Source organism: Taeniopygia guttata, chromosome 1A (assembly GCF_048771995.1).
Source record: "Taeniopygia guttata chromosome 1A, bTaeGut7.mat, whole genome shotgun sequence".
In the NCBI taxonomy this organism is placed as follows: domain Eukaryota; kingdom Metazoa; phylum Chordata; class Aves; order Passeriformes; family Estrildidae; genus Taeniopygia; species Taeniopygia guttata.
The window spans coordinates 11,792,690-11,810,996 of record NC_133025.1 but is presented as its reverse complement, the minus strand read 5'-3'; the positions used below and the strand labels follow the sequence as shown (position 1 = coordinate 11,810,996).

The 18,307-nt window shown below is 40.3% G+C and overlaps 1 protein-coding gene across 6 annotated transcripts in view; it reads left to right on the top strand.

The window, feature by feature from the left end:
• Positions 1-4,135, top strand: part of PHTF2 (putative homeodomain transcription factor 2) — a 64,265-nt gene extending 60,130 nt beyond the window's left edge. For all 6 annotated transcript variants that reach the window (XM_030291505.4, XM_030291515.4, XM_030291476.4 and 3 more), the window contains 2 exons: positions 895-1,020; positions 1,771-4,135. In XM_030291505.4, the coding sequence (XP_030147365.3) occupies positions 895-1,020; positions 1,771-1,791 (147 nt within the window). In that variant the 3' untranslated portion in view covers positions 1,792-4,135. The remainder of the gene's footprint in view (positions 1-894; positions 1,021-1,770) is intronic.
• Positions 4,136-18,307: the final 14,172 nt, after the last annotated feature.

Sequence of the window (18,307 nt, the reverse complement as noted above, 5' to 3'; positions counted from 1 at the left end):
AATCATACCTTTGAAATTCTTCATTTTTAAGAAAGGATTTATAAGGTCTTTTTCAAGGCCCAGGATGCAGTGCAGGAGAGGGATGAAGATGAATTTAAAGCTAGAAAATATAAATGACCAAAGCAGTGATAGTTGGTAGACTTTATGTAATCCACTCTTATATTTTAAAGTAAACTCTTTTTTCTTTACTTTATTTGACATATTTCTAGGCCAGAAAAGTTTGGGTGACTATATTCACACACCAGTAATTGAAAATCAGTGAAATAGCTTCTTTGTTCAAGTTTTGTTACAGATTAATTTGGGCTTGTGTTTTGTTCCTTTCAATTAAAAAAAAGTAAAGTATTGGCAGTCCAATGATTGTTAGGATTTTTTTTTTTCGTTTATCATCCTTTTCTGGCTATATTGATGAGTTGTTAGTTTCAAAAATAATGGAAAAGGAAGGAAATAGGAATAGGAAAGATATTTTTGTTAATTTTAATAGTTGTGAGGTAGTCTTCTGTCATTATGAAGAATCTTTCTATTCTTTTTTTTTTGTGATTCTACTGCCTGTCAGTTCTTTTAACACTGAAGGTTATTTCTGAAAAGTTGTAAGGAATTTGGAGATGGTTGCACCTTGCTCTTTATTTTCTTGGCTTCATGAGCAGAGTGGTAGGTATTGTACATGGGTAGCCTTCGATATTTTTAAGGGTTATTTAGACAACAGCAGTAAACACTTACTGTGATGGACATTTTCCTGCACATTGTGTTTGATATGCAGAATAATAGGAGAATGTTTTGTTCCACTGGGACTTGGAAGACTTCCTAAAGTATTTAATATTGCTCAATATATATGTGAACAAAACCTCCTTTGTGTAGTTTTTGGTTTTTAATGATGCTGTTGTTTTGCCTTATTAGGAACTGGACAGTCCCTTTAGGTTATATGGGCTTACAATGAATCCACTGCTTTATAACATCACCCAGGTTGTCATCCTGTCAGCTGTTTCTGGTGTCATCAGTGACTTGCTTGGATTTAATCTAAAGGTAAATACTTGAGAAGCATCCTTTTTTTCACCATAGATGGAACACATATTGAAGCATAGTTAATTCTTAACCAGGCTAACTAGAAGATTTATTGTTTGAAAACTGTTACTAAATTATTAAATTAAATCTATATCAGAAAAATAATGGTGTATTTTTTGGAGCAGCCCTTAAAACTTTTTTTTTTCATTTTGTGGCTTTGTAATTTCATTTAGGACACTTAATTACAAGAATTCTTGGATGGAAATATGGAGACATTTCTACACATAAATACAAGACCTTCTTTAACTTTTCTTCATATCTCAGATTTGATTTCTCTCTTTAATTTCTCACTGTTGACTCTGTAGCTCTGTGAGGGGGGCAGACAGAGCAGGCTGTCCTTGTCTTGCCCTGCAGTGAAGTATTGCAGTAGGAAAGGTATTGCTGTGACCAGTCCTGCAGTGTTGGTTTTTTATTGCTATAGGACTCTTAGATCCTTCTCTCAGGCCCACCCTGAACTGAAAACACTGGAAACTATTTCAAGATTCAGGTTATGAGGCACAAGCTTGTTCTTCTCACAAAGCCCTTTATTGGCCATTAAGTTTGCTTAAATCTGCTGTCTTTTTCTTGTTAGAAATAAATGCATGTAAAATGTATTTTGTGTGTCATTAGACTTCGTAGCAAATGCAATAAGAAAAAACATGGTTGTATTGCAGTTCTGGTAAACAGAAATAATTTGAGAAATAAGTTGATGTGCTGCTCTAATTTTTCCAGCTCTGGAAGATCAAATCTTGACAGTATAGAAAGAAGATGAAATAACACAGTGTTATAGAAAAGGTCATTGATGGACAGAACTGCCTCACAGCAGCCACTGAATCTGTATTTCAGAAGCTACAACCTCTTCAAGGAAGTAATTTGGAAAACGGAAGTGTTTACATCTGTCTTGTGCAATCTTTGTATTTATTTCATCTTCTCACTGGTTTATGTTTGTCTTAGTTGACATTTATGTTTTATTTTCAAATTACTTGCTTTGTTCCGGAAAGGTTCAGATTTAGGAAAGGTCAAAAACTGTGTGTCTGAGAATTTAAAATCCTGAAATATGATCACACTAAATTGCTCTATCTGTTGTTAAAGCTAAGCCAATGCTGAACATTTTTAGTTACCAGTAACACTATATGGAAGTAATTTGATTTTTGATAGTGTGGTAAAATTGCTTAGAGTATTTCATTTGCACCAGTCATTTATGAGGACAATGTCAATAGATGCTTGGTTGCAACAGGAAAGTGAGACACACTCAAAAAATAAAATACTGACAGTACAGTATGACAGGTAGCAAAAATGTTTTCTATTACTATTAGAAACAAGTGGGAATTTCTAATACTTAAGAGTTATTCCAGGATCTAAACTCATATAGGCTGCAGTTTAAATATCCTGGGATATTAAAAAGGTATTATATAAGAAGTCAACAAGTGTTCTTTGATAACACACTTATTAGAGCAATAATTGTAAATGGTTACCATGCTGTATGATATTTTGATAAAAATTAAATATTGTATTTATTTGAAATACTGAGCTGTTCTGCGCAGCTCTGACTGTGCATGTGCACTTTTTATTGTTACTTTTAATGAGAAACTTTATACATATAAATGTATATTAATTGGGATATATTATGGTGAACTATGGAGCAGTATGTATTATATGTTGAAGTTGAATATTTAAACAAGCAAATTATTTACTGGTGAAAGGAATGCTTTGACTGACTGAACAAAAGATAGATAGATGCTCTCCTCTTGTACACTATAGTATATGCCATTCATACCACATTGAAGTTTAAGAACACAATTATTAAACACAAAGAACAAGTTGCTCTGGTGAGCAGCAGAGCTGCAAAGCCTGGTATTTGGCAGGTTTGTGTCTTGAAATAACTCCCATTCCTCCCCAGCAGGTGTCATTCCCATGTGTTTTCTGCTGGGGTTTCTAACACCTCTCCCTCTGCCTCCCACAAGGACCAGTCATATTGACTCGTGGTTCTTCAGTGTGACAAAAATAATATGTCCATCCCTGTGAAATTGAATGACTAGTAACAAACTTTCCTTCTACAAAGGAAATCCTATTTTGGGAGGATTAATACCACCAGGCACAAGTATTCTTATATTTTATGTTTCTAAAATACTGGCTTCATACTGAAAAATTACAAGTAATTGTTGAGAAGAGTCTGGATATTGCCCTATGTTTGCTAATCTTCAGAATCTTGCAAGATTGGATGTATTGAGTCTTAAACTTATGTGGTATAAAAGTATTTTTATATATAAAAGCAACACAAACAAGCATTTTGTATTTTATTTGCCTCTGTACTAATGTTTAATAATGACCAAAGTGCATTCTGGTTTTTTGAAGAATGTATTACTGGAGCTTTAAGAACATACTATATTTAGTTTCTCATGTGAAAACTTTAGCTGCCTCTGATCTGTTTCTCCTTTCTCTGTTGTTTGACGTTGGGATTGTTTTTAAAAATTAAGTACATTTTATACACAGTTTTTTCCAAATTATGGTACAGACCTACACAGAACTTAATTTTGCACAAAATATCTTTAAAATATAAAAAAAAAAAAACCAACAGGAGTTATATGGGCGATAAAAGATAAGGCTGTTGCTTTTTACAGCCTGTCATTATTAACACCAAGAAGAAAACCATTCTTTAGTCTAGAGTGGAATTATTTTTACAAATGTGAAATGGTGACTATATGGCTTTCATTACTTAAAAAAAAAAAAAAGGGTGAGAGAAAACACAGCAATTTGGGTTGAAGGTGAAATCAGTTTAACCATGTATACCTCAGCAACTAGCACTGTGCGGTTTGTTGCACTAACAAATGGCGGCTTGGGGAAAGTAAAGCATTTGTGAAATTAAATTAAAAATAATAAAAACCTTTATTTGCTACCCTTAGGTATATTCGTTATGTTAAAAATTAGAGATGTTTATTCTCCATCCTCAATGTGGAAAGTCCAGTATAAGAATAGAGGCAAGTAGAAATATGGCAGATCTTGCGCGTTAACTGTTATTTTTTGCCATGTGTTTTGTAACTGAAAGTGTGATCAGGCTTGGAATAAAGCTTTCTATGGCTGATGGTTAAAAAAAAAATGCAGTGCGCTATGTCTTTTAATAACATTCAGCATATTTCTGTGTCTGACTGTTTTGATTTTAATCCATATATTCTATTTAAATTAAATCATGTTTGGGAAAGAAACCTGCACACAGAATGGAAATTATATAGAATATCATGTAGAACCAGCCAAGTTAAAAGTACAGGTGAAATGCAGAAAGATGCTTTAATGATTTGATTAGTTTTCCATGTTTCTTCTAGCTACCTTTGGGTAGCTACCAAATTTAGTAGCTTCCAAAAACTTCTCTGGATTACAAGCTTATTTCATTCGAGGTAATGCTAAAGGATATTACTGGTTCAAATTTCAAAGGTCCATCTTTGACACCCAGCAGCAAACAGAGAGAATTACATTTTTTACAGATGGTGGTAGTGGGCTGCTGCTGTTGTCTTTACTGGGTATGTCAAACCCCAAGGCATCCAAGTTGTCTGTCGGGGGGAAAAGGAGGAAAAAGTTTGTTAGTGTTGTTGATCTGCCCACTGCTGCCTCCTTAGGTAGACTTTTGTTATGAGTTTCTCAATAGTGAATTTCCCCCACTAGGAATGTAAGAGAAGACTTTGAAGGAGGAATGCCTGATTTTTCTCAGTCCATGAAGCAATCAGGTTGTTATTGCATGACTGCACAAAATATATCTGTGTTGGTGCAGGAGCTGGGGAAGGAAATGTTTTAGTAATAAGTAGCAGCTGACAAAGTCGTCTTTTCCAATGGGAAAAGCAGGTATCTTTTCCAATGTAATTCTTGCAAGACAGCAGAAGAACTCATCTTGAGAAGGTGCCCATGTTGTTTGTTTTGTTGAAAAACCCCCACAACAGTCTTCATACAGTTCACCACCTTACTGTGGCTTTCCTCATGAATACTGCCTTTGTACCTTGTCAGTCTTAAGAAAAGTAGTGACTCAGTGGGCTGTTAGGATCCTGCTTTGCTGACACTTCCTTTTCCTGAAAATAACCATTATCTTGTCATTGGTGACGGACAGAGTCTGCAGATGTCCTTTGAAGTCCCTGTATGGAGAGTGTTCAGACAGAAGGTGATCTTGGCAATTTCTGCTGGGCCCTGAGGAGTGTCTGACCACAAAATTTTCACCAGGAGATACCTTCATTGCTACTGTTCCTGACTGAGCTGATAGAGGTGTTTGTGGTAATAGCTGTCAGCTCTACTCATTTTATCTGCTCCTTTGCCTGTTGCCTTCCTGACTGAGCAAAGAGACCCCACTGGTGGCAGCAACCAAGCAGCTGTCTCAGGAAGGGGGGAATGTCCAAGGCTGCTGTGGACAGTTTGTGAGAGGGATGACTCAGGAAAGAAAAGGAGTGTGATACCTCTGATACCTGGAACTGATGACCCACTTCTGGTGACAGTTCTGTCAGAGGTAGATATCTGCATTATGAAATATAACCCCTGAGCCTAGCATTGCCTGGGGCTTGGTGGAAATAAGATTTCCTCCTTACTGCCTCAAGCAGTCAATCACTGCTGCAGTCTGGCATGTCATGTACATTCTCTAGACACACAGGCAGCCTTGAAAAGGGCCTTCATGGGAAGCCTTTCTGGAAAGGGACACCAAGATCTTCCCCATACATCACATTCAAGGCAGGTTGGGCTTGCTGGAAAAGAAGTCTCAGCAGATTTTGTTTTAGTGCTGTCTTGCCGAAGACACGCTGGAGTTTTTAACTATAAGCAGATATGTATGACCTTGGATTTTCATTGGATGTTAATGTAGAAGCTCAGGTTAAATTGTAAGTCTCATCTTGGTTTCATCAGGGAAAGTTTGAAGTGTGGCTATAGGAATAAATGGGAAAGGGGAAAGAAACCCATCTGGTTGATGGATTGTCTGTCAGGCTGCCTTTTGAAAGCTTCCCCCAGGTACCTTTGGTTCATATAGGTCCTCATGGAACATCTGAGTTATGCAAGTGTAAAATACCTGTAGTGCAGTGCTTCAGATTAGTTAGTTTAGATTAAGTGCTGGAGAGTCAGTATGTAAGTATGTACCTCAATATGTTCCAAATAACTTTCCAAAAGTGTTATTAAATATGATAAAATACTTTTTTTAGTTCATGTTTTTACCTATTTCTTCCCACTCTTTAGTCATTTTACACTTGAATGGACACTTTGCCATCCTTAAGCAAACTTTCAGAAATCTGAAGTTGCTGCAGATTTGGTTTTGTGATAAGAAGTCAATTCTCTGGGCTGTAAGCAATGCCACGTCTCCTGCTGTCAGTAACGGAATTCTCTGGAGAGAGAAATCAAGAGAGATTTCCTTTCTGGTTCTTCAGAATTGAAGCTACAACATTCAGTATGGACAGAAGCACCTCTGATAAAATAAACAGCACTGATGGCTGGTCAGATTCAATTTTTCCAACACAAGCTTGTATAAATTCACAATCCAGAGTAGGAAATAAGGTCATGCTGCAGAAAGAATTGTCCATTTTATTTCTTTTATTTTTACCCTATGACTGATTAATCATTTCAAGGAAAGGAAAGTACATGCACTTTAGGGACAAGCTCAAAAAATTATTCCATATCTGACAAATTTAATTTATTGCTTCAGTCTTTTGTTTAAGAATGATACAATACTTTATGTTTAGGCACGCTTACATTCCTAAACACACACCAACTTTTCACTTCTAGCCCCCATAAAACAGCTCCTGCTTCTTGAGCATGGCCTTATTGCTAATGAAATTTGTCAGGAATTAGCTGGCTGCCTTCTGCCCATTTCACAATCCAAGCCTGAGTCTCTGGTTTGTGATTATAAATCAAATGAAATCTTTTGCTTTTGCTCTGTCTCATGCATGTAAATAAATGGGAAGTGAATTACTTGGCTAATTGAAAATTGCAGTTAAACAAATGGAACCTAAGTGGAAGTTGTCACTAAACCAGTGAGTTTTGGTGAAATAGTTGTTTGGAGTACTCCATTATTTCATTAAACCATCTCTACAATAGTGCTGATTGGGGTCAAAGACAACCAGCCTAGAGATAAAGGTTTGATCTTGATGAAAAGTCACTCTTCAACGGCTCTGCAAATTCTGCTTACTGTACCCAGGGCTGTGGTTTTCTACTTTGTGTAAGGTTCTTTGTCCTGAGGTGTCTAAAATTTGGATGCCAAATGGACCCAGGGCTTCCTTCGCAATCATTAAAAAGTCACATTTACCTTTAGAGAGGAATTCATTCAGTTGATCTTTGACTCTCATTTTAGTGATCCTCTGGGATATTTCTCTCTTGAGTGTAAAAGGAAAAGTGTTAGATGCAAAACTTCAGACCACTTAAATTAGGGCAGGTAATCCAACTTTACTGTTTTGTCTGCAGTGAAACTTTAACAGTACTTGCAGCTGCGTAATTAGTTTGACTACCATTGGAAAGGAAGACATTTGTTTTCTTTTCTTTTTTAATTGTATTAGTTTTCTCATAGAAAAAATTTCCAAACATGTATTCCAGTGTTGCCCCAGCACTCGGATCTCTCCCTGTGCTGTGGAATGGCAGCTGGGTGAGGTGCCCACATCTGCTGGCAGCCTGCAGGCAGCACTGCAGGAACAGCAGCAGCACCCAAAACAGGCACAGCCTGTACCAGGGTAGCACATGGGTTACCTGGAGAGATCTTTGTTACTAAAATGAGTAACTTGAAGGATGGGTAAGATGGGCTCTGACCTTGACCTCACACATGGGGAAACGCTGTTCCTGTTTTGGCAGAGTTGTGGGGGTTTTGCTTTCGCTCTTTGGCTGTTTCATTGGAAATTCCTTATGGCAATGCTGCTGCCAGGTGTGAAGGTGAGATGCCATTGTGTAAAACCCATCTAGAAGCAGAGCTTCTAGATGGGTTGGCCAAGATCTCCCTGCTTGGCCAAGATCTCTGTGCAGATCGGAGATCTCCCTGTGACGTGTCCTCCCAGCTGCTGGAATCAAGGGTAGTCTCTGCTCAGAGGGAGTAGGGCTGACAGAGACAAGGCTTTGCCATATGTCTCCTGTGTTATCTTCAGGCTGTAGATGTGCAGCCGAGTCAAAGATACTCCTCAAAGGCCTTTGCTGGCTGGTCTGAAAGTGTTTGCAGGGTGGATAAAAATAGCCAAAAAAGTCTCCCACTTCCACAGGGGGAGCCACTGTTATTTTACCTCTGTCCTTCAGCAAGATGTTCTGGTACCAGTCTTTTGTAAACCCGTGCTAAGTTAGACTGTTTCTAAGTGTATTTGGCGAGTTGTTTATTTATCCATCCTACGTGGATGACAGAAATAAAATACAATGACCCTCGGAGGCTGATGCTGGAAACAGGCCATTGCCCCCAGCACTTGTACTGTCATTGTGCAGGCAAACACAGCAGGAAGAGCAAAATACCGTATTTAACCTGCATTTCTCACCTCTCCTTTGTGCATCACCTTTTGAAGCAAGAGCTCTTGAGAGCAGATAAACTGCACTGAATATAATGAGGCGAGGCTATCTCTAGTGTTACAGACGTGAATATTACCAGCCTTTTGACTTCTGTGCTGTCCAGGGGCCTGACTCTTCACAGCTCTTTTTTGCCCATGCTATGACCTCTTTTCCCCACTTGTGAAACTGGCTGAATCAATTCCAGCCTCTCCCAAGTGCCTCTGCACATTTCTGCTGCCATGCTGCTGCTACTCCAACCCGCTTAGGGTTTTCTTTTAACACCATTTATTTCAGTGTTGTTCATACCCCCAGCGCTGGTCCCGCCACAGCTGCACAAGAAATGTGCTGCAGGAAGGGGTTGGAAGCTGGATTTTTGGCCGCAGAAAGCATATTTTGTGGCTACAAACAATAGGGATCACTGCCATCAACCTTGGAATAAATAGGAGCCATTGAATTTATTGAAATGGGATTAATTCCCATTGTGTATAGAGGGGAATTAATACAGTGAATGCAAATAATGTAGATGGCCAACAATTTTAGCCTTGGGGGTGACATAATACTGCAGTTAGGGACTGCCATTATTTCCTATTCTTCTTTCCCACACACATGTGCGCATTGTGAATTCCAATTGCACCACAAATCATGGCTTTCTAGATAAAAATAAAAAATTAGAAATTCAAAGTATGCAAAAGAGTAATTGTAAAATAATTGTTATAACTTGGAGGAAACAACAGATGTTTCACTTGTTGCTGGAATTCTCTGAAGGAGATCTAATTTTCCAAGCATACCGAGTACATGCTAATCAGAAGCATTTTTCTCTATGCAGCAGCATAATGGTATTCCTGGAAATGTTCTTTGTGTTGGCTTAATAATGCACAGCCAAGAAATGCACTGCTGGGACTAGTGGAGCAGCTTTTGCCACTACTTTTATATTTTGTTTCTTTCTAATTCTTTCAACTGGGCTGCTTGAAATAAAAGGCAAAATAGATTTATTAATGTTTAAAAATAACATTTAAACCCACCCATGAAGATAAGTGTGAGTCTCACTGAAGATTAGGTTGGTGCCTTTTTGAAGTTACTATTGATAATACAGATATTATCAGTGTTATACCTGGAGCTCACAGGTGGGGAATATACTGAGAACAACCAATTCTCTTTTCTTCAGATCTCAATCTTTGAATCAGCTCCTTCTAACAGCAGTGTGACTTCAACTCATCAAGATACCAGCCCAGCTCTATAAAACTTATAGTTGTAACTGCAGTACAAGAAAATAATGTATATTAGGTGGTTTGAGTAGTGGCTGTGGTATCAAACACTGAAGAACATCTTAGATGGAGATGCAGGCAGGCTGGAGAGGATCAAGCCACCATCTACGCCTGCCCTGTGAGGAAGGACTAAAGCAGTTACATCTTCTTCCTGGAGCAGAGAAGGCTCAGGAGTGCCTCACTACAGTATTACAGTGCTTCAGAGACAGGTATGAAGAGAATGGATGCCCTCTCTTCACAAAGGGCAATGGGTACAAATTGTCTATTTCAGCCACAGATTTCCTTGCATATGCAGTTCTGCATTCTAAAAATGTGAAGGCTTTCATCATATCAGAGCACAAAACCAAAAGACAAAACCCAACAAAAAAGGCAGCAGGATCCTCACAACTCTAACCTTTGGGTTAGAGTTGTGAGGATCAGCCCTGACAGCATGTTCCTCTGACTGGGGCAGCCACAGAATTATCAGCTGTGAGTACCATTTCTTCTTATTATTCTTCTAAGAATATTCCTATTTTTATTATTTCTGTGTTTATTAATGCACTTTATTTAATACTAGCAGCAGAATAATCTGTTTTTTAATTGATATGACAGAGGGAAGAAATTGTAGTATTGAAATCAGGTTGCAAATTTTTATTTGAAGGTAAATTGAAGTCCTACCTTTTTGGCTTAAGATGTCCAGACTTAAGGACTGACTACAAGCAAACACTGTTAGTGTCCTAAAGCTATGATCTGTAAATAGTCGTGACCAGCATCAATATAATCAGACTGAAAAGACCAGAGCTATCCTATGTGCAAGTGTCCACAGCCTGCCCTGACATTTGGGAACTGTTCAGGTGAATGACATACCAGCAACATGTAACTCTGGTAAGTATATGAGGTTGTCCAGGCTGTTTAGATGTTCCATTCTTTAACAAGAGATTTTTCAATATATTTGGGAATCTTGCACACTCTCCTCTGAATGAGCCATTAGCTGACAGTTTCTTTTAATATTTGCAGGAGATGCTGATTTTCTGATGGAGCATTCTTCAGGATGAAAGGGCCAGGATACACTGGCCCTTTCAGCTGCCTGGACACACTGCTGACAATTTGCCATCAACCCAGAGCCCCAGATCAATTCTTTGGTGCCAGAGTTCTGGGAGCCAGGGCAAGCTCACATGGGTATGAGCATGGAGAAGGAAAAGTTACCATGTAGAGGGTTGGTATTTTTTTTTTTGAAAACAAGCCTGGATCTCCACTCCCTTGTTAATGTTTCAGAGTGACAGGGATGGCATTTCTCGCTTTTTTCTATTTGCAGCATTAGCAGTGGTGCATCTCTGGGTACTTGTGCCATGTTCTAAAACATATGGCAAATTGCTTGCCCATATGGGTTTGAAGAGCAGTGTTTGTTCGGCAGTTTAAACCTCAGAACAATCAGAAGACAGCTTTGCATTCCAAGCTGGAGAGCATGGCAATCATTCCACATTGTCTAGACTTTCCTCTCTCTGTCATTTTTACATATTTTGCAGTGATTACATTCATTTCCTCTGTCTTCCTTTCTGCCAAGATCATGCAACCTAGATAACAGTTAAGATAGTTTTTCATATTCATGGCATTAGTCACTATGAGCATATTTGGAGTGAGCACTTCTGATGCTCCCATCCATTTTCGTTATGGTAAATTAATCCCATTCTGGGAGGGTGATGGAAACTGGTGGTTTTTTTGATTTATCTGTGCAGATCTCATAAAGGAAATAAAAAACCCATAAAGCCATTGTTTTAAAATAATGATTAATCTCGTTTTTCTTGGAAGATACATTATTAGACAGATATAATATAGAAAACTGATTATTTTGGTTGTAAAAATGTATTAATTAGAGGGCTATGTCACAACAGAAAATGAAGACAAACTTACTACAGAGTAATTTTCATTAGAAACTAGTGGATGTGCAGTTCTTGACTTGCTGGACTCAGGGATTAATATTGTCCTTTACAGTTTTCTGATGTTGATGGGATTTTAAATCACTTTTGACAAATTTGAGTACCACTGCCTGTATTAGCAACCTGTTTGTGAGCAGGTGAAGGAGAGTGCTTAGATAATGGTGAAACCCCCTAAAATGGGAAAGGGCTGGAAGGTGGACTTTAATCAAAACCTTTCTCCCGCTTCATCAGCTAAAGGGAAGAGAGTAGCTCACCTGAAAGTATTGATAAAGTTCTTTTCTTTTGCCTTGGGCTGAAGCTCGACATGTTGCTCTTAATCTTCACTTTCCAGTGTGAGGACTAAGGAAAATTTGCCCTTAGGATTTTACTGCCTTAGGGTTTGGGCATCAACTTATCAAGCAGAAAAAAAATCTGTGATATAAGCAGGAATTTGGTGGGTTTTAGTGTTCGAGGAAGCAGTGAGCCACCATGCAAGTGCTGTGGAGCTCACAGTTCAACTGCACACACCCCTCTCTGCAAATTTGTCCTGTGTATAGGCATTTCCTTGAGCTGGAAATCTGGGAATTGATTGGTTTTGCTCAGGTAATTGATCTATCTGTTGATGCCTGAGAGGGTATCTGTCTTCTTTCAGCTGTTATGAAATCCTAACTTGGGAAGCTGCTGTGGTTTGGGCTGCTTTGGGTCACCAGAGCAAGGTACCAGCCTGAGCACTGGATGCACACCCCCCATTTCTGCAGGGTTTGTGCTGCTCTTCTTTGCATCCCTGGTGCTTCCCCAGCATGAGGCACTGCTAGGCATGTACCTGCTCTGCCCCAGCTGCACACATAGATGTGTCTGCCTGTTCCCACCTTTCTGTCATCTCATCAAAAGTAGGTGTGTGTGCATATTCCACACCTGTACCTACCCCCAGCCTGACCCTGGCAGAGCAGCACAACAGCCGCCCCTTTAGAACCACTTGTGCAGACCACACCCTTAAACCTCTGGCCGGTGATTAAGTGAAGAAGGGCAGACACAATTTTATCTGCAGATCCCTGCTGTGATTTGGACAGCGGGGCTGTTCTTCATTGTCCCCTGCAGTGCCATGGTTTACCCAGCTCAACTCAGCGTCCCCCAGCCCTTTTTGTGTCACCTAATGCCCCCAGCTTAGCTGGGTGCTGAGCTGCCCTGCTCCATCCTGCCTGCAGATGGGGACTCCAAGCTGCATTTGGAAGGCACAGATGCTCTGAGTGCTACAGCTCACTTCCAGAAGGCAATTACTCTTCTGCTGCAAACTGCCTCCTCCTGAGACCAGCATTTCATGAAGGGGGGGATGCAGTGTTTAAAGAGCAGCAGCCTTTCCCCTTGAGCTGCCTTCCCAGGTCTTCTGCTGAGAAACAGAAGGAACCTGAGGATGTGTGGTGGATACAATCTATTAGTGCAGACTTCTGTAGGAAATGGGCTGAAATAGGTGGACTGCATACAAATATGTGCACATAGACATGCATGTAATACGCTTTGGTTTACATATCAAACAGAAAATGCTGGTTAAAAAAAAAAACATGGCCAAAATGCCTTTAATGTTGCCTATTCCGGGGCACAAATCAGCAGGGAAGGGCAGCTTGGTGAGCCTGGCTTTGCTTCTCTGTGAAGGGGTGATTTGGACTGTAGATGATCCAGCTAGCAGCTGCTACACTGATAATCAGGGATGGCTGCTGTGAATCATGCTCCTGGGCTGAGGTGGAGTGCCCTGGGACTGTGGCTGTCCATGTTTCCACGACAGCTCAGCTTTGCAGAGTGTGTAGGGGCAGAAGGGCCCTACAGCACTCTGCACACCTGCAGGCACTGTTTCACTTTGGATGAGGCAAATCTAGGTATTTGCTTTTGAGCACGTGCTGAAATCCTTCATAGTATGTGAGAATTACTCCTCATTTTGAAGAGAGCCAACCAGGGGATTTGGCACCAGATCTCTGGCTTTTATGTTCCTTGTAAAAGGCTTGAAGAGCTCAAGTAGCTTGGCACTCTGCTGGGGATGTTTCCTCTGCACTGAAATAAACCAGGCATTACCACTCATTTCTCTTCTAAGTTTATGTGAAATCCTGTCCACTTTGAAATCAGAGGTTTATGTTTTATTCCAGTTGAGCCAAGCTTTCATTTTCATTTCACAGGGAGCTTGGTCTGATTTATATAAGAGTTTTATGAAACTTATTGTTCTTGTAATTATTTTCTTATAATAATTCTCATTTCCCCCTTTTAGAAGCTTCCTAAGTGTGGAGGGACAGACACCCCCATAAATTACGTCTCTAAGATGAGGCTGTTTTGGTGACTGTGAGCAATAATATTGATAAACAGGAAGAAAACCATGACAGCCTTATGCTGCCTCGCACCCCAGTAGGAAGATGATAGAGAGCAAATTCTTGAACACGAACATTCTCAGAAAATCACGAACACTTCAAATTTAGCAGCCTGGTACAGCGTCAAGAGGGAAGCATGTCAAGGAGCTTAATGCCGCTCTGAGTTTTCTTCTGTCTTCCGTTTGTCCTTTTGTCTTCCTGCTCCCAGATTTTCACACTGAAGGCTTATGAACACTGCCTGTTCATACCTGCAGAATTTTGGTATGTATGTAATAATAAAAAAATAGATGGAGGTAGGTCTATTTTGTTTGTATGTTAAAGAAGACCACAGAACAAGTGACACTGGACCTTTGCCTCAGTTCCCACAAAAAGCTGCTGCAGGATGGCAGTGTCAGGATGCTGGTGCTGCAGCTGCCCTCCAGTTCCTTAGCAGGACAGAACCCCTACATTTACCCTTGGCTGTCTCAGGTTTGTGACTCTGGGCTTGACTCTGCATCCCACGTGCTTGTGCTGCAAGGTGCAGGTCCCCAGCTCTGGTGGTGTCAGCTGTCCTTGTCCCAGGGGAAGGGCAGTACTGGAGAGCCCTGCTGGGACACAGGCTGCCACAACCCATCCCACAGTTGTGCTCGTGTACATCAATCTTGTGACTTGCCCCAAAGACTCTTTGATCCCTTCCTATCTCCTTGGTCCCCCTGAGTTCCCATTCTGAGCTTCAAAAGATTTCCAGTGGCTTTTGTTAAATATTGAAACCTTTTGCAACACTTTGTTATGTTTTACAGGTTCCTGAGAGACTGAATTTCCAAAGCATTTTTTTGTTGAACAGCACAAACTAAGTCCCAGCTGTACCTCCAACTTGTAGTCTCACTCTACCAGCAGTTGCAGGCTTTGATCATCAAAATTTATATTATGCAACTAGATTAAAGGTATTCAGATCTCAAGGTGAGGGCTGAGAGATTTACATTTGAAGTGATTTATTAACCTGCTGTAATTTAAGGTCATGCTAGTTTTAGAACGTTGTTAGTACTTAATTTCAGTCTCTCTTTGTGCTATCCAGTAATAGACAACTAACATTAGTTTAATTCAAAGCTTTTTTGCTTCCTTGGAGGAAATACTACAAGGAAACAAAAACGCTGTAGTCATTAAAAGGGATTAGAGAAAAAAAAGTGCTTTTGAATTCCCATTCTCAAAATCCCTGTGCTACAGACAAAACTGATTAATATACCACCTAGGTAAGAAACAAAAAAAATGCCACCAGCCCCTCAACTTGAATTATACCTTTTATGTCACTTAGTAGCAAGGGAGGGTCAGTGTGAGCTGTAAATGGCACAAGTAGATTGTAGCCACAGTAATTGCTTTGTAATCTCTTTATTCTTATGATATGAAAAATCCTGGGTGGGCTACGTGTGGAATAGACAAACATAGTTCAGCTATGCATATCATGACCATAATATTCTACTCTTCTACCAGTGTCACTGTGTGGTTCAGGGGGACAACAGTTCTCATCACTTGGTTAAACAGCTGTGTTGTCCCACCCTTAAGGCAGAGTGAGACGTCAAGATTTGTAAATGCTCATGGTTGAAAGGAATCACAAAACTCAGAGGGTCCACAAAAACATGAAGTTTTATTAGTAAATTACACACTTGGCATGGAAATTGGTATGTTAGTCCCTGGCCTACTATATAAGCACATGATAGTGGGTTTTGGATAAAGAGGTAAGATGAGAATGAAGAGAGAAAGAGAGGAATGAAAGAGAGAAAGAAAAAGAAAGAATAAAAGGAGGGATGCCCAGGCTTGGTGGGGGTACCTTTTTGTAGATAATTTTCCCTGCCCTGAAGACCATTTCCTCTCTTTTCATGTGAATTAGTGATCATGCAGAATCGATTCTTTCAGACCTTTCTGGATATGAGGGGCGTCATGGGTCTTGGGTGGTCTTGATCTCCCCTATGTTCCATGCCCACTTCCAGCTTCATTTCATGCTTGCACTGAACTGTGTTGTGCTTATCTCCAGCAGCCACAGATGTTTATCACAGAAAAGTACTGCCCTACCTTAGTATGTTCCCATTCTCCAGACACATCTTGTTCTTTTCCATAGCATGTTATTACCAATAATCCTTACTTGGCTCCACAGCCATCCAGCTATTGGTATTTGAGACATACACATTATCCCCTTGTCTGGGCTTCTATACCAGCCCCAAACCATTTTTCAGAAAGCAAAGAAAATTAAAGAGTATTTTGGGATTCAGGCAGGGTACAGACAGTGCTCACTAAACACACTCACTTCATTGTTTTTATATGAGTCACCTTTTATTTCCTTGAGACTAGAATAATCATTTGATACACATAACTACAAGGTCATGACTACCATAAGAAAAACAACACAAAATTCAGGTATCATGACAGAAAGCCAAAATGATCCCAGTACAAGATAAGGTCAGACCTGAATCTACCTACATAGGCTTTATTGGTTAAAATCTGAACAGGGGTTGCTTGTGCCACTATTGGGATGAGCTTTTGTGAACCTGTGTGGCTGTCCATGCATGTGTAGGTCCTCTTTGCTGTGCCCTCTTTAGGCAGGGAAGTTCAATTTTATAATTTTATTTTCTCTTCTTCACCAATCCTATCACATGTGCAAAGAAGTAGAAAATAATTCTGCTTCTGTGCCCCCAAAGGAAGAAGTTAGTACCTAGGTATTGTTTTCTTCCATATTCTGTGAGGACCAGTCCCATTTTGGAGAAACCCAGGCTTAGATTTTAGAAAATTATTTAGAAAATACCTGGAATTCATTTAAAAGAGACCCCCCCCCCTGCCCGCCATAGGTACAATTTATGGGGAAAAAGAACCACCAGACCCAAAAGTAAAATCATCTGGGAGGTCTGCAAGAAGGAAAGGTAAACAAGTGTGAGGAACTGGAGTTGGGATGGTGGGCTGTGGGTCAGGGACAGATGCACAGACAGGCTCCAGGCAGAAGCGCCTGAAAGAAGGGAGCTGTGATGAGCACCCAGGAATTGCACTCGGAGGGAAAGCATGTGCCTGATCTGTTAGATACACAACTCTCTCTCCAACAGCTCTACAGCAAACCCTGAGCTGTGCTCTCCAGGCACACTGAAAAGCAGTATCAGCTCTTCAGAAGAGGACACAGGATCTGCCATGCAAATGTGAACTTTGGAAAGAGACTGTAAGTTACCAACATGACACCTTTGCAAACACATTAGTAATTACCTGCTAGTTAGATACATTGTGAAAAATTCATTCTTGTAAACCCATGACACCCACAGTTACTCACTTTTTTGTTACTTTCTGAGCATGGCACTTGTGTTCTGGAGCCACAGCAGGCAGTGGCTGTGCAAGCAGTGCAGGCAGGACAATAACAGGCACTGGGAGTTTTGGTCTCAGCAGGACTCCCTGGGTAGGAAGGCTGTAATTCTCAGAAGGGCTTGGTCACCTTCCTTGTTAGTGCTGGTAGCAATTCTCTAGGTTGTCCCACAGTGGCAGAGCTGCAGCTCAGCTTCCTCCTGACTGCCCGTGGGGCTGAGCCTCTGCTCCAGCTGTGGTTGACTGAGTGGAGCTATTGCACACAGAAAATATAACAGATAAGTCTGGCTGAACCTTCAGCATTTACCTGCTCAGCTCCTTCATGCAGACTGATCTGGACAGGTCTCAAATTAAAGGCATCTGGGAATATTTTAGGAGGGATTTAACTATCCTGACTTCAGAAATGGAGACATTGGACGTGAGTTGGATCTAGTGACCCTGCACACTTTTTCCAGTCATTGGAAATTTTTAGATGCTTCTGCAGAATAAATAATTCATTCCTAAAGGTCAGACAAATAGTTTTCTAAAAATTCCCATTGATGTCCTGTGCAAAAAGCTTGGAATGAGGAACAGTAATGTAGATATCTAAACTTGGATGAGATTAATCCTGCTCTGTATTTGTATCCCATTAGTCTCTGGAACAGGAACTGAATTTGGGATACTAAAATTCATCTTTCTAACCATTGGGCTACTGGATATTCTCTGTCTCATTTGCTCTATATTGTGTAAATGTTTACAGGGACTGCTGACTTGCCTTTAATCTGTACTGACCAGCTGTGCCTCAGAGCACTGCAGCAGCATGAAGCTATGGAGGAGGAAAGCTGGGGCAGAGGCCATGTTTGTACACACACACACACACACACACACACATTTCTCCTAAAATCCTGATTTTCTCTACCCAGTGACATGGTAAAAGGTAACTTCCTAGAAGTGGCTGCTTGAGCTGCAGTGGCAGAATGTGACAATGGCAAACACAAGG